This window comes from Rhinoderma darwinii, chromosome 1, assembly GCF_050947455.1.
Source record: "Rhinoderma darwinii isolate aRhiDar2 chromosome 1, aRhiDar2.hap1, whole genome shotgun sequence".
In the NCBI taxonomy this organism is placed as follows: Eukaryota; Metazoa; Chordata; class Amphibia; order Anura; family Rhinodermatidae; genus Rhinoderma; species Rhinoderma darwinii.
The window spans coordinates 279845989-279862914 of NC_134687.1; the positions used below are offsets into that span (position 1 = coordinate 279845989).

General features: G+C 40.9%; 1 protein-coding gene across 1 annotated transcript in view; it reads left to right on the forward strand.

Moving 5' to 3' along the window:
• Nucleotides 1-16926, forward strand: part of AP3D1 (adaptor related protein complex 3 subunit delta 1) — a 147107-nt gene that overhangs the window by 64458 nt on the left and 65723 nt on the right. The window contains exons 16-18 of the mRNA XM_075864439.1: nucleotides 9172-9317; nucleotides 10485-10626; nucleotides 14693-14764. Of these exons, the coding sequence (XP_075720554.1) occupies nucleotides 9172-9317; nucleotides 10485-10626; nucleotides 14693-14764 (360 nt within the window). The remainder of the gene's footprint in view (nucleotides 1-9171; nucleotides 9318-10484; nucleotides 10627-14692; nucleotides 14765-16926) is intronic.

Sequence of the window (16926 nt, forward strand, 5' to 3'; positions counted from 1 at the left end):
ACGATTACGGCGATACCATAGGTTAATAGTTTTTTATGTCTTATGGCGTTCGCACAATAAAATAAGTTTTGTAAAAAATCATTCACTTTCTGTGTTACCCTATTCTAAGAGCCAGAACGTTTTTATTTTTCAAGCAATAAAGCCGTGCGAGGTCTTATTTTTTGCGTAACGAACTGTAGTTTCCATCAGTACCATTTTTAGGTACATGCGACTTTTTGATCTCTTTTTATTCCATTTTTTGGGAGGTGAAGTGACCAAACAATTGTGATTGTGGTTCGGTTTATTATTATTTTTCTTTTACGGCGTTCACCGTGCGGGATAAATAACGAAATCATTTTGTAGTTCAGGCCGTTACGGACGCGGCGATACCAATTATGTATAGTTTGTTTAATATATTTTTATTAATAATAAATGACTGATCAGGTAAAAAGGTGGATTTTTACTTTTAATACTTTTCAAACTTTTATTTTCTTATTTTTACACCTTTTTTTTAACTTTTTTTTTTACTGTATTACTTTGTCCCACTAGGGGACTTGAGGGCAGGAGGCCCTGATCGCTATTCTAATACACTGCACTACATGCGTAGTGCAGTGTATTGGAACTGTCAGCTACTCACTGACAGCAAGCATAGTGGGTCCTGACGTTGTCAGGACCCACTAGGCTTCCGTCTATGGCATAGCCGGACGCCATTGTTTGGTGTCCGGTTGCCATAGTCACCATCGCCGGCCGCTATCGTGTAGCAGGCCGGCGATGGCAGCTTAACCCCTAAAAAGCCACGATCTCTATAGAACGCGGCTTTTAAGGGGTTAATCAGCGGGGACACAGCGATCGGTCCCCACTGTAGGAGCTGTGACAGCTGCTGTACGAGACAGAAGCTGTCACAGCTCCTGTATGTGTCGGGAGGACGGCCGTTACTCCCGAGACGTACTATTAGGTCATGGAGCGCGAACGATACAGCTGCCATGACCTAATAGTACGTCCAGGAGCGGGAAGGGGTTAAGGGGTATAGTGAGCATTTTCACCCCATGGGTCTTTTCCCATAAATAAATGCGCTGCGCATGGTGCAAAGTAAAAATTATTATTTTTTTTCTCCCAGAATTGCCAATTCAGTGGCAGGTATGTCATTCTCAGCTTATGCCAATGTAGACACACACCCCAAAAATTGTTAAAAGGGTACTCCCGGGTATGGCGGTTCCATATATGTGGAAGTTAACTGCTGTTTGGGCACGCTCTAGGGCTCAGATGGGTGGGAGCGCCGTTTTGCTTTTGAAGCGTAGTTTTTGCTTGGTAGTAGTTTGGTTTGAGTATTACTGGTGTTTTCCGTTTATAATGTGGGGGCATATGTAAGCTGGGCAGAGTACATATCGTGGGCATAGTTAGGTGGCATCATAATGGGGTAAACCATAAAATAATCCATAGATGTGTATTACGCTGTGAAGCAATCCTTTCTGCACAGGCCAGTGTCGCACTGATAAACGGTGTCTTTACTTATCCCCTTTTTGGTACACACTCCGCAGCTTTGCAGTTTGGGGAATTTTGCTGGAAAGTGTTGTCCTGGTATAATACGGGCACCATCGCTTCTAGCAGATATGTTTGGGCCCTCCCCTTCCTGGTTACCTAATTTTAGGGCCCCGATAAATCGCCTCTTGAAACAGACGAAATGTTCACCTCTGATCTGCACAACTGCATATTTTTTATTTCCTGACTTATGGAAGCCTTAATTAATTTTATTTTTTCATAGACGTAGCGGTATAAGGGCTGTTTTTTTGCGGGACGAGCTGTAGTTATTATTGGTACCATTTTTGGGGTACATGCGACTTTTTGATCACTTTTTATCCTATTTTTTGAGAGGCAAGATTACCAAAAAACAGCAATTCTGGCATAGTTTTTTTTAGGGTTTTTTTTATACAGCGTTCACCATGCGTTATAAATGACATGTTAACTTTATTCTGCGGGTCAGTACAATTCCGGTGATACCTAATTTATAGCACTTTTTTATGTTTTACAACTTTTTGCACAATAAAATTTACTTTTGTAAAAATTAATTTTTTCTGTCGCCAAGTTGTGAGAACCATAACTTTTTAATTTTTTCATCGACTGAGCTGTATGAGGGCTTGTTTTTTGCGAGACGAGCTATAGTTTTTATAGGGACTATTTTTGGATACATGCGACATTTTGATCACTTTTTATTTCAATTTTTGTAGTGCAAAGTGACCAAAAAACAGAAATTCTGCCATTTTATTTTTTACGGTGCTTTTTTTTTACGCTGTAAGTATACAACATTTTGCGGGAAGCACTGGCTTTCCATATCGTATACTTACAACAAATGTCGAAGAGGTGAAGAGATTTGCCCATCTATGGGGAGTGGGACTGTAGATGATGATTTTTTTTTTTTATATTTTTTTTTAATATTTTTTTTTAGGGGTCTAGCCAATCATCTTAACATTTTCTTATCTGTATATGTAAATTCACACTGTTAGTTGGATGTCAACCTGTAGAGGAAGCTGGTATTCCTTAACCCCTTAACGCTCAGTGACGTACTATTACGTCATGGAAAGAGCCCTGTTCGCGCTCCATGACGGAATAGTACGTCATAGCGGAATAGCGATCACGGCTTTTTAGGGGTCAAGCTGCCATCGCCGGCGTGCTACACGATAGCGGCCGGCGATGGTGACTATGGCAACCGGACACCAAACAATGGCATCAGGCTATGCCATCGACGGAAGCATAGTGGGTCCTGACGAAGTCAGGACCCACTATGCTTGCTGTCAGTGAGTAGCTGACAGCTCTAATACACTGCACTACGCATGTAGTGCAGTGTATTAGAATAGCGATCAGGGCCTCCTGCCCTCAAGTCCCCTAGTGGGACAAAGTAAAAAAGTTACAAAAAAGTAAAAAAAAAAGATGTGTAAAAATAAGAAAATAAAAGTTTAAATCCCCCATTTTCCCTTATCAGTCCTTTATTATTAATAAAAATATATAAACAAACAAACTTTATATAATTTGGTATCGCCGCGTCCGTAACGGCCTGAACTACAAAATTATTTTATTATTTATCCCACGCGGTGAACGCCGTAAAAGAAAATAATAATAAACCGTACCAGAATCACAATTGTTTGGTCACTTCACCTCCCAAAAAATGGAATAAAAAGAGATCAAAAAGTCGCATGTACCTACAAATGGTATTGGTGGAAACTACAGTTAGTTACGCAAAAAATAAGTCCTCGCACGGCTTTGTTGATGGAAAAATAAAAACGTTCTGGCTCTTAGAATAAGGCAACACAAAAAGAAAATGATTTTTTACAAAACTTATTTTATTGTGCAAACGCCATAAGACATAAAAAAAAACTAAACTTCTGGTATCGCCGTAATCGTATCGCCCCGCAGAATAAAGTGAATGTCATTTATAGGGCACGGTGCACGCTGTAAAAAAAAAATAGAATAAAAAAACAATAGTAGAATTGCTGTTTTTTAGTCACCGCGCCACTTAAAAATAGCATAAAAACTGATCAAAAAGTCGCATGCACCCCAAGAAAACTACAATGTATTCCTCAAGGGGTCTAGTTTCTAAAATGCTGTCACTTTTGGGGGGTTTCCAATGTTTTGGCACCACAAGACCTCTTCAAACCGGACATGGTGCCTAATAAAAAGGAGGGCTCAAAATCCACTAGGTGCTCCTTTGCTTCGGAGGCCGCTGCTTCAGTCCATTACCGCACTAGGGCCACATGTGGGATATTTTTCAAAACTGCAGAATCTGGGCAATAAATATTAAGTTGCGTTTCTCTGGTAAAACCTTTTGTGTTATAAAAAAAAGTGGTATAAAAAGGATTTTCTGACAAAAAAAAGAGTAAATTTCACCTCTACTTTGCTCTAAATTCCTGTGAAACACCTAAAGGGTTCATAAACTTTCTAAATGCTGTTGTGAATACTTTGAGGAGTCTAGTTTCTAAAATGGGGTGTTTGATAGGGGTTTCTAATATATGGGCCCCTCAAAGCAACTTCAGAACTGAACTGGAACCTAAAATTTTTTATAAATGAGGCAATACTTTGCTTCTTACATTATACTGATAATGAGCCGTGCCCACCCCGAGATGACCCCAGTTTTGACCATTTGTATAAACGGAGACCCCTATTAGACCGTTCCAGTGCCCGGTTTTCCCAAGCATACACCCCAGAGAAGTGTATTTCTATTGATGAGTCCTTGGTACATTTTAAAGGGAGGGTTCAATTCCGCGAGTACCTGCCGGGTAAGAGGGCAAGGTATGGCGTGAAGATATATAAGCTGTGCGAGTGTGCATCAGGGTATACCTACAAATTTAGGATATATGAAGGGAAGGACAGCAGTATTCAGCCCCCAGAATGCCCCCTTACTGGGAGTTAATGCAAAAATTGTGTGGGATTTGGTGCACCCACTGCAGGACCAGGGTTACCACCTCTACCTGGATAATTTTTATACCAGCGTCCCACTCTTCAACTGCCTCACTCCCAGCAGTCCTGCGGCATGTGGCACTGCTAGAAGAAACCTGAGAGGCCTCCCTAAGACTCTGCAGGGCAAACGCTCAGAAGGGGTGAGAGCAGGGCACAATCTAGCAGCAACATATTGTGTGTCAAGTACAAGGACAAGAGAGATGTCACACCAGTACCCATGTACCTGTACGAGGTACCAGTACAGAGACCCCCAAACCAGACTGCATCCTGGACTACAATAGGTAAATGGGAGGGATGGACTTGTCAGATCAAGTCCTGAAGCCCTACAGCGCCATGCGGTGTGGTATAAGAAGCTGGCCGGGCACCTCATACAGATGGTATTGTACAATGTGTACGTGCTACATCGATGTACAGGCCAGACGGGAACTTTCCTGGAATTTCAAGAGGTGGTTATCAAGAAACTAATTTTTATGGACCAAGAAGGGGGGGGGGGGCCACACGCATCTTACCAGGGCAACACTTTCCAGGCGAAGTTCCCCAAACTGGCAAGAAATGAAAAAGTCAAAAGAGGTACAAAGTCTGCTATAAGAGGGGTTTAAGGAAGGACACAATATATCAATGTGACACGTGTCCAGAAAAACTAAGGCTCCATATGAAAGAGTGCTTCAAAATGTATCATACATCCCATGATTTTTAATCTACCCCAGTTTTACTTACCCTGATGCACTCCGCACAGCTTATCCCCCCTCGTCTTTCCCCTCTGAGCCCTGCTGCGTGCCTAGGCAGCTGACTACAGCCACATGTAGGGTATTGACATACCCGTGAGAACCCACATTGCAGTTTATGGGTTGTATGTCTGCGGTCAAAATGCTCACTACACCTCTAGATGAATGCCTCAAGGGTGTAGTTTTTAAAACGGGGTCACTTCTTGGGGGTTTCAACTGTACTGGTACCTCAGGGGCTTCTGCATACATGACTTTGCACCAAAAAATCCCCAGTAGGCCTTTCCTTCTGAGCCCTCCCATGGGCCCAAACGGTAGTTTATCACCACAAATGGGGTACTGCCGCACTCAGGACAAATTGGGCAACAGAATGGGGTATATTATTTCTTGTGAAAATTAGAAATTTTCAGACAAAACTACATATTATTGGAAAAATTTTTTTTATTTTTTTTTAAATTCCCAGCCCAATTCAGGTAAGTTCTGTGAAGAAACTATGGGGTCTAAATAGTCACATTACCCATAAATGAATTGTTTGAAGGGTGTAGTTTCCAAAATGGGGTCACTTCTGGTGGGTTTCCATTGCTTTGATACCTCTGGGGCTCTGCAAATGCGACATGGCACCCGAAAACCAATCCAACAAAATCTGGACTCCAAAGAACAAATAGCGCTCCTTTCTTTCTTAGCCCTCCCATCGGCCCAAACGGCAGTTTATCACCACAAATGGGGCATTGCTGCACTCAGGACAAATTGGGCAACAAAATGGAGTATTTTATTTCTTGTGAAAATAGGAAATTTTTATCATAAATTACATCTTATTGGAAAAAAATGTCTTTTTTAAATTTCACAGCCCAATTAAAATAGGTGCTGTGAAAAAACTGTGGGGTCAAACTGATAACAGCCATAAATTAATTCCTTGAGGGGTGTAGTTTACAAAATAGGGTCACTATTGGGGGATTCCTACTGTTTTGGCACCTCAACACCTCTTCAAACCTGGCATGCTGCCTAAAATATATTCTAATAAAAAAGGGGCCTCAAAATGCACTAGGTGCTTCTTTGCTTCTAGGGCTTGTGTTTTATTCCAGGAGCGCAGTAGAGCCACATGTGGGACATTTCTAAAATGTCTAAAATTCTAGTTTTTAAAATGGGGTGTTTTAGCAGGGTTTCTAATACATAGGCCCCTCAAAGCCACTTCAGAACTGAAGAGGTACCTTAAAAAAAAGGCTTTTGAAATTTTCTTAAAAATATGAGAAATTGCTGTTTATGTTCTAAGAAAAATAAAATAATGTTCAAAAAACGATGCCACTCTAAAGTAGACATATGGGAAATGTGAACTAGTAACTCTTTTGGGTGGTATAACCGTCTGTTTTACAAGCAGATGCATTTAAATTCTGAAAAATGCTATTTTGCCTAAATTTTGCACATTTTCACCAATAAACACTGAATATATCGTCCAAATTTTACCACTAACATAAAGCACAATGTGTCGCGAGTAAACAATCTCAGAATCGCTTGGATAGGTTTAAGCATTCCGTCGTTATTACCACATAAAGTGAAATATGTCAGATTTGAAAAATGGGCTCTGAGCCTTAAGGCCAAAACAAGGCTGCGTCCTTAAGGGGTTAATAAATATTCATGAGTAGACAACCACTTTAACCCCTTCCCGACATTTGATATAGTTACGTCATAGCCGGGTAGGGGAAGTATGGAGTGAGCCCGCACCATACAATGTAGGTGTTGGCTGTATGTTACAGCCGACAGGTCACAGTAACGAGTGCGATCGCGCTCAAGCGCGATCCCTCGTTTAACCCGTTAAATGCCGAGGTTAATGGCGACCGCGGCATATAAATATTTAGAAAGAGGGGGCGACCCTCTCTAGCAGCTAATCGCATAAACAAGTTAACATGTTTTAATTGCACAGTGAATTCCGTAAAAATGAAGCGCAAAAAACAATGGAATCACTTCTTTTTTTTTTTATTTTCTACCCCACAAATTATTTTCCCGTTTTCCAGTACATTATATGGCACAATAAATGGCCCTGTGAAAAACTACAACTCGTCCCGCAAAAATCAAGCCCTCATAGACCTATATCGACGGAAAAATGAAACCGTTATGACTTTTGGAAGGTGGGGAGGAAAAAATTAAAATCTGAAGTGGTTTACGACGGGAAGGGGTTAAAACACAAAATAAATTCAGGCAGCTCATAATATGACTGGAAGAAAGTAGTTTTGATGTTATGCATTATCTATTATGGCTAAAATGATTCATGCAAAAACATTAAATGATTTTTGCTAGTGGGTGCTCCTAAATTACATTTAATCCATATGTGTTTGTTTTTTTTCCTGGCATGCTGTATTGATAGGTCTAAAAATGCTAAAAATGTTTGGCTATAGATGCAAATTTTTTATGCATTTCCTAAAGTGGTTTGTCTGGTATAGAAAACCGTTTTTCTGAGTTAAGAGGAAAGTACCTCTTTTGGGTCCATTATCTATAAACCAGAGCAGGGCGCGACTTCAAATAACCTCTTTGGAGGACCCAGCGCATCTGTGCATTACAAAGACAGCCCACTGATTTTTAGTAGGCACCATGTAATACTTCATTTGCAGTGACACCCCAGTGGAATTAATGGGGTAATCCCATTTAAGGCATATCCACAGATATCCCATAATTGCCTAATAAATGCAGGTCCCAGCTCTGGGACGCGCTTTATCTCCAGAATAGCGGTCATCCGATCCCAGTCCCGCCTGTTCTGGCGGCCATTTCATCCAGGCAGAGAATTAATGGAGAGGTGGGCACTGATTGTCATGGAAACAGCCGAGCACCAAGTTCTGGGGATACATGCGAGTCCAAGAGCTTGAACTCGCATCTATAAGACATTTACAAATAATTTCGATCGGAATACCCCTTGCTGCCATGTTCCCCTGTGTACTACAGCTGGTCACTGGGGTCTCGGCAGTGGTGCACTCTGTGATCAGCTTCTCTTCGAAGGACCTTGACAAAAGGCATTGTCAGCAGTAGACAACCACCTTAGCTATTAGAATATTATATTTGTATGTCCTTTTTCCTGTCTGTTTGCATTGCAGAAGTATTAAAGAGGCTCGGTCACCACATTATAAGTGCTCTATCTCCTACATAAGGAGATGGGCCCTCTAATGTAGATAAGTGTTCTATTTAGAAAAAGATCTATTTTTACCACGTTGGGAGCAATTTTAGCTTTATGCTAATTACTTTCTTAATGCCCAACTGAGCGTGTTTTTACTTTAGACCAAGTGGGCGTTGTACAGAGAAGTGTATGACTCTGACCAATTAGCATCAAGCACTTCCCTCCCTTCATTTAGTCAGTGCATAGGGATCCTGCTACATCAGTATGTGCTGTCTTATACTGACACATTAGCGCTATTGAAGTGTTTAAATAGTGAATAGACATTCCTTCCAGCCAGGGCGGGATGTCTATTCACAATCCAGAAACTTTGCTAACATTTCTGTGGTACTTACAGTAGAGCAAAGCATAATCTCGCTGTAACCTGTCATTTACAGCGTGATCTCGCGAGATTACACTTGCTCTGCTGAAAGTACCACAGAAATGTTAGAGAAGTGTCGGGATTGTGACTAGATATCCTGTCCTGGCTGGAAGGAATTTCTATTCACTATTTAAACACTTCAGTAACGCTAATGTGTCAGTATAAGACAGCACATAGTTCTCTAGCAGGATCCCTATGCACTGACTAAATGAATGGAGAGAAGTGCATGACGCTGATTGGTCCGCGTCATACACTCCTCTGTACAACGCCCACTTGGTCTAAAGTAAAAACACGCCCAGTTGGGCATTAAGAAAGTAATTCGCATAAAACTAATAGCGTGGTAAAAATAGATTGTTTTTCTAAATAAAAAGCACTGTTGTCACCTACATTATAGCGCCCATCTCCTTATGTAGGAGATAGGGCACTTATAATGTGGTGACAGAGCCTCTTTAAGCTTGCTCTGGTTTTGATTATTTATTTTCTCAGTTTTTATTGTGTTGCAGGCTTCATGTATATTGCAGCTTGTGAAATATATACAGAAGCTGCAGGCAAAGGAGGTTCCTGTAGCTGAGGAAGTTATGGCCTTGTTTGCTGGAGAACTAAACCCTGTTGCCCCCAAAGCGCAGAAGAAAGTCCCTGTACCAGATGGGTATGTTGTATAAATGTGTACAATAAATCACAAATATCAGAGAATGCTGCTTTGTCTTAGTGGTATTACAAATTGTATAGTTGTGTAAAGGCTATGTACACCTTTTGAATTTTTTATTTTTTTTTCCCATAATAACAATGTCCGTAGTCGTGTTTGGTGCAACTTTCTAAATACTTTTTTTATTAAAAATTATTATTTTTACTATTTGATATACAGCTGCTTTGTATCCTTTATACATCAGCTGTATCTAGCGCTGAGATCTGAATTTGTCAGGTAAGTGGGACTGACACGCAGGCTCCACCTGTTTTATTGATCACATCTAAGTTATGAACTTAGCTGTAATCGGTAACCGCTCGATCCCGCATGTCAGACACTCTGGACCCACTGTCACTGAACCAGTCAGTCTTGCTGATCTGATGGATAGAGGTTTCAGCGCTAGATACAGCTGCTCTGTATACAGGATACAAAGCAGCTGTATCTCAAAAAGTAAAAATAATTTTTAATAAGTATTTACAAAGTTGCACAAAACACAGGTTTTTTTTTTTTATTTGATTTTTTTAAATAAAAAGTTTTCAAAGGTGTACATAGCCTTTATTAATTGCAGAAAAAATTCCTTACAATATTGAGTTACTGCAAACTGAAGAGTGTGTGTGTGTCTCTAAGGGTATGTTCTCACGGCTTATTTATGGACGTAATTCGGGCGTTTTACGCCTCGAATTACGTCCGAAAATGCGCCTCGATAGCGTTGGCAAACATCTGCCCATTGAAAGCAATGGGCTGACGTTTGTCTGTTCACACGAGGCGTATATTTACGCGTCGCTGTCAAAAGACGGCGCGTAAATAGACGCCCACGCCAAAGAAGTGTCATGTCACTTCTTCAGACGTAAATGGAGCCGTTTTCCATGGACTCCATGGAAAACCAGCTCCTGTTACGTCCGTAAGGGACGCGGCATTCAAGCGCCTGCACATGCCGTTACGGCTGAAATGACGGGGCTGTTTTCTCCTGAAAACAGCCCCGTCATTTTGGCCGTTACGGACGCTGCCGTGTGAACATACCCTAAAGCTTTAGCTGGATCCTTCCAATTCCATCCACACACTCGTAGCGTTTATGAACTTTGTCTATGGCAGCTAAAGGGTTAACAAAATTTTCCAACCGTTTCTTTCCAGTTTAGATCTGGATGCCTGGATCAATGAGCCTCCATCAGATAGTGAATCAGAAGACGAAAAGCCTAAAGCGATCTTTCATGATGATAAACAGTCACATGGGAAGTCATCCCGTCCAGAGATTGATGAAGAGGAGTTGGCAAGGGTTGGTATATAGTATATGGAAAAGATGTATGCAACGTCTATGCAAAATCAGTCCAGTGAACAAGTTATGCCCAATGACATGCTTCATGTAGTAGTTATTTAAAATTTCATGTATTGGTGGTAATAGAATTGGTGCTGCAGCCATTTTTTTTTTTTTTTTTTTTTTTTTTCCACCCTGCCTTTCAAAAGCCATCTTTTTTTTTTTTTTTTTTATATCTAGCCCTAGGAGGGTTTGTTTTTCCCATGAAAAGTTGTAGTTTTTACTGTCACAATTTTAAAGTACCATATAATTTGTCTCATTGGGGGTCACATTGGGAAACGTTTTTTTTGGGAAGCGGTGTGACCAAATCACACCAATACTGGAATTAGGAATGTTATTTTTCCTACGCCCTTTATCCGGCTGGTTAAATAACGGGATATTTGAATAGACTTTTGCAGATTTGGCAATACCAACTTTTTGTTACTTTTTTTCCTAATTTTTACATTAGGGAAAAAATAGGAAGCTGCTATTTTTATTTTTTTTATTTTTTTATATTTTTGTGCATACACTTATTTAAAGAGGATCTGTCACTAGTTTAGTAATTCCCGATCTCCTAACTAGTCTAATAGGCACTATAATGCTAATACTGCAGTGTGATTTGTTTTAAAAAACATTTATTATGTGCAAAGTTATGAACATTTTTCTACATATGCTAATGTGGTTCTAATAGCCAAATAGGAGGCGACTCTTTCTTTTCACTCTGGGCGTGTAATGTTTTCTGTATGACGCTGTCCAATCAGCATACAGCTACTCCCCCCTTCCCTGACCAGCATCACAGTGTGATCACATAGCATACAGCTTCCATTCCCTACTGTGTTTTCAACGGGTGATACCTCCGGTTGTTTCACAGCTAGAACTGCGATCCATATATGAAAGATTAGAATCGCATTTTTCAGATGACCTCCAGCCTCCGTTTCCGTGTGAAGCAGCTTCACGCTGATAGGACAGCATTAGAGGCTGAAAGATATGAAAGATTATAATCTCCTCTTTCATATGCCACCAGAACCGCTGTTCTAGGTGGTCCACAGCCCGAGTTATGGCTGATTGAAGTGATCCCCCTTTCCTCTAGAATATCTGTCATACTGTGTGTGAAGCAGCTTCATGCTGATAGGAGAGCGTCAGAGGCTGTGAGGTAGCCCCACCTCAGGAGACTCACTTCTGTTACCTCCCACTTGTCTAATAAAGGCTCATTTACATATTTAGAAAAAGCTCATAACTTTTAAAATGTTTTGGGCCACAATTTTCACTAGTATTATCAGTGTGACAGCACCTATTAGATTCGCTAGAGGATTGGGTATTACTAAACTAGCGACCGAGCCTCTTTAACTAAGTGGTGGTTCAGAACGCACTAGACAAATGTAGGTGCACGAAAATAAGTATTCGGCACACAAGATTGAAGTTTTTGAAAATAAATCTTCATTTTTATTTCAAGTAGTAGTGGATGCCAGAGGCTTAGTGCGACATTTCGGTCATACCACGACCTTCATCAGGCACTATAGGAACAAATTATATTTCAAAGAAAATCTATTAACATCATATAGATTAGTTTACTTCATATATTCACAACTTTAACTGGTTGCCGACACAGGACGAGTATGCTCGTCCTGAGCGGCGAGCACTTCGCGCATTAGGACGAGCATACTCGTCCTGTGTGACAGCAGTCTCTGTGTGTGCGATCGAGAGCGGGTCACCGGCTGTAATACACAGCCACGGCCCCGCTCTGACAGCGGAGAGGAGAGAAACATCTTCTCTCCGCTGTTAACCCTTTGAACGCCGCGATGACAGCTGATCGCGGCATTCAAAGAGGGGGGACTGCACATTGATCGCGTCACAGAAAATAACTGACGCGATCAAAGCCCACAACTCGTATGGCCAGACAGCCCAGGGTCCATTGAAGGACCCCAGGGCTGTCTGAACATATTTCCTGTTAGGGCATACTGAGGTATGCCCTAACAACTGCCTGTGTACAATCAGTACACAGGCTAATGTACTGGCATATAGATCTATGCCAGTACATTGCAGTTACAAAACCAAAATGATAAATCCCTTTATGGGATTAAAAAAAAAAGTTAAATGAATGTAAAAAAAAAATAATGATAAATAAATAAAAAGTAAATAAAATACACAAACACACATTTTTTATAATAAATAAACTTTTTAAAATATATGTCCCAAAACATGAAATAATATAGACATATTTGGTATCGCCACGACCGTAACAACCTGTACAACAAATGTATAACATTATTTATGATGATCGGTGTATGGTGTAAAAAAAAAAATATTAAAACTGCTGCGCAACTGCTTTTTTTTTCTTCTGCATTTTAATTAAAAATTTATAGATATTAAACGATAATGTATTTGTCCCAAAAAATGGTACTTACATAAAGTACAACTCGTCCCGCAAAAAACAAAGTCTCATACAACTACGTCTTACAAAAAATAAAAGAGTTATGAGCGTCGGGATGCAAAGAGGGAAATGTAAAAAAAATTTGCTCTGTCCTCAAGGCCAAAATTGGCCGTGTCCTTAAGGGGTTAATGTCGTACAGTATATTTACTAAATAGGAACAGTATCTAGAACATGTACGCAGACATGTACAAACCATAATAATAAAAAATCATGTTGAATAGGATGATATACATATCCGTCGGTAAGTAAGAAAAGTAAAAAAATAATAGCAAAATTATATGTACATAGAGAGAAGACCTCCTTCCGTAGGAAACCATGCCAGGGGAATTAAAAATAGTAACGTTCGATTGGTCGAAGAATCTGATGGGTATCCATTCAATGCCTCGAATACGTTCTAATGACCAAACTAAGCATTAGCAGGAGGCAAATGTAGTAGGTCAAGGGTCAACCTTATTATGGCCCCTTAGAGAGCTTATCTATATCTGGGCTCGGTTAAGGAGAAGAAGAGATTGTAAAGATATTAGAGTATATGGTCATCTATTCGCTCACCTGTGCTGTGCTGGTTACTGGTATATCCAGTCGTTGGCGCTTCATTTGGAATGGCAGCTGACCGCTGCATTTGGCGCTGGAACTCGTAGATAAGACTGCTCTTTTTAAAGTGCAGAGTGGATGGAGTGGTAGGCGGTGCATTGGCTGTGATACCTACGTCGTATAATGGGTGGTACTATTAGGCTAGCCATGTGGAGTCGTAGAGGAGTAAATATTGTGGGTGTATAGTCATAATAAATGACGTAACGACTAGGGGCATGTTTTGTACTAGACCGATTGTAGCATCGGATCTGTAACTTTTACTCACTAGGTGTGAATGTAATAGGTTTCCTAGAATCAGGGATGGTATTCTCCTAAATGGCAGTTTGTGTCTAATTAAATGTAGTAACAGGCTTGATGCGTGGACAAATAACGCTGTTACGGTATTTATGAAGTAAGCCATGTTGCCATGGAAACATATTCACATATGTATTATCTGGTCAAGTTAGTCCATATAAGTGCTGAGGTATAAAATCTATTTATTCATAGAGCCTTTTTAACTGTTAACTTTTTTTTTTCTTTGTCCCACTCGGGGACTTGAACTAGCGATGTATTGCAGTGTATTGTGCTATTTACTGGCTCCTATTAAGGAGCTGGTAACTCCGTTCCCGCTTGTTTAAATCACGTATTTATCTCCAATCCTGGCCGTTGCAGCAAAGTGTCGGTTGTAACATACAGCCTAAACCTGCTAAGGCCCCATGCACATGACCGTGACCGTATAGTCATCCGCGGACCGTGCTCCCATTATAAAGTATGGGAGCCCGGTCCGTAAAATAACAAGAAGGACATGTCCTATTTTTTAAGGAAGGTTTCTACGGCAGACACCTTCTCGTAAATATACGGGAGGGTTTTCGTCGGCCATAGGAATTAATCGGTCTGTAATTACGGCCTAAGTATGGACTGGGCTCGGCCTGTGAGCCCTCTCCATACGCTTCCCCCCCCCCCCCCTCTTGGCAGCTGTGATGCACTGTTGCGTCACATATCGGCAAGGGGTCAATCTAACTAGCTGATTGTTTTTTTTTTCCGCAGAGACGTGCAGTACGGAAAGAAGAACAAGCCAATAACCCATTCTACATTAAAAGTTCTCCCTCACCACAAAAGGTATCTACAATTTTCATTAGATTTATTGGGTGAATGGCTGTTTATTCAAACTGTATGTGGATTTCTATCAGATTCAATGATATATAGAAACTTAAAGGGAATTTATTAACAGTTTTTAGGCCTCAGAAATGCTGCTTTGGGGCGGATTAGACGCTTATGATAACGAAAGCAAAGAAAACAATGCCATTCAATTAGGGAATGATAGAAATTAGATGAGAATTCAAAGCAACTTCATTTTGTGCAATGTAACAAAAGGAACATGTTAAAGGGGTTGACGCATGACAGACATTTATGGTATCCATGCCGTTTCAGGCGGGAGTCAACACTATAAAACTGCTGGCACCTGCCGCGTATGGTGCGGAATCTGTTGCTAAACCCACTCCATATGGTTAAACTGTCAATCCTTAATGTCCCCCAAAGCTCTTCTTGCCCCAAAAGGAGCGCCATGACTTTACATAGGGCTTTTTCTGGTATTGCACTTCAGCCTCATACACACGTGGCGCTGTCTCTGGCATGAGGGGGGGGGGGGGGGGGGGGACTTTTTCTAATCCTGGACAACAGCTTTTAAAATTAAATTTAAGATTTATAAAATTTGATTAGAAAATGCAGTAAGTATTGTTTGTTATAGGTAATTCCTGTCAAATTGGATTTTGGTGGAATATGACATTTACACCCAAAATTGTATGTTTAGATGCTTTTATTATAGTAGGATGACGGGTGACCCTGTCCTCAATTTACACAGCACAAACTGAGGTGATAGTCTTTTTAAGTTAGAAGTTTTCAATTTAAAAACAATGTATGGACAGAAGTATTTGGACACACCTCTTAACTTAATCATAGAATTCAGATATTTTTCAGTGCCATTGCCACAGGTGTATAAAATCTAGCATCTAGCCGTGCAGTCTACCTATTATAAACATTTCTGGAAGATCCGACTAAATTCCAGCGTGGTACTGTAATAGGATGCCACCATTGTAACCAGTCAGTTCCTGAAATTTTTTCCTTCCTGGATATTCCATGATCGACTGCGAGTGGTATTACTCCAAACTGGATGAGTTTAGGAATTACAGCAACTCCGTCACGCTAGTGGCAGACCACTTAAAATTACAAAGCGTTGTCGCCGAGGTGCATAGTGTATAAAAGTCGCCAACGCTCTGCATGCTAACTGCAGAGTTTCAAACCTCCTCTGCTTTTAACATCTGCACAAAAACTGCACCGGGAGCTTCATGGCATGGGTTTCCATAGCAGAGCAGCTGCATGCAGCGACACATCACCAAGCACAATGCAAGCGTCGGATGGAGTGATGTAAAACACGCCGCCTCTGGAGCAGTGGAAATGTGTTCTGTGGAGTGACCAATCACGCTTCTTTATCTGGCAGTCTGATGGACAAGTCTGGGTTTGGCGGATGCCAGAAGAATGTTACCTGCATGACTGCGTTGTGCCAACTGTAAAGTTTGGTGGAGGAGGTATAATGCTTTGGGGTTGTTTTTCAGGGGTTGGCATAGGCCCTTCAGTTCCAGTGAAGAGAAATCTTAATACTTCAGCATACCAAGACATTTTGAACAATTGTATGCTTCCAACTTTGTGGGAACAGTTTGGGGAAAGCTCTTTTCTGTTCCAGCATGACTGTGCTCCAGTGTGGAAAGCAAAGTCCAAAAAAACATATATAAAGAACAGAACTCGACTCTTCACTCACTTTCAAAGTTAGCAATAACCGGAGCCGTTAAATGAGGTGACATTACTTTACTGCTCAGACTGTTATTGGCAAGAGCAATCCAAAGTGTCCATAGAGGATCCACTGACCCCTCAGCCTGTATGCAAATAGACAATTCCACTTTCCACCGGCGTGTTTCTGTGTCATCGTATGCCTTGGAACTACAAGGCTAACAACGACCGAGAAACATGCCGGTGGGAAGTGGAATTGTCTATTTGCATACAGGATGAGGGGTCAGTGGATCCTCTATGGACACTTTGGACTGATCTTTCCAATAACTGAGTGGTAAAGTAATTAATATTTTCCATAAAGACATAGTGGGTGAATTTGGTGAATAAGTACTTGACTGGCCCGCACAGAGCCCTGATCTCAACCACATCAAACACCCGTGAGATAAACTAGAACGGAGATTGTAAGTTCGGCCCTCTCGTCCAACATCAGTGTCTGG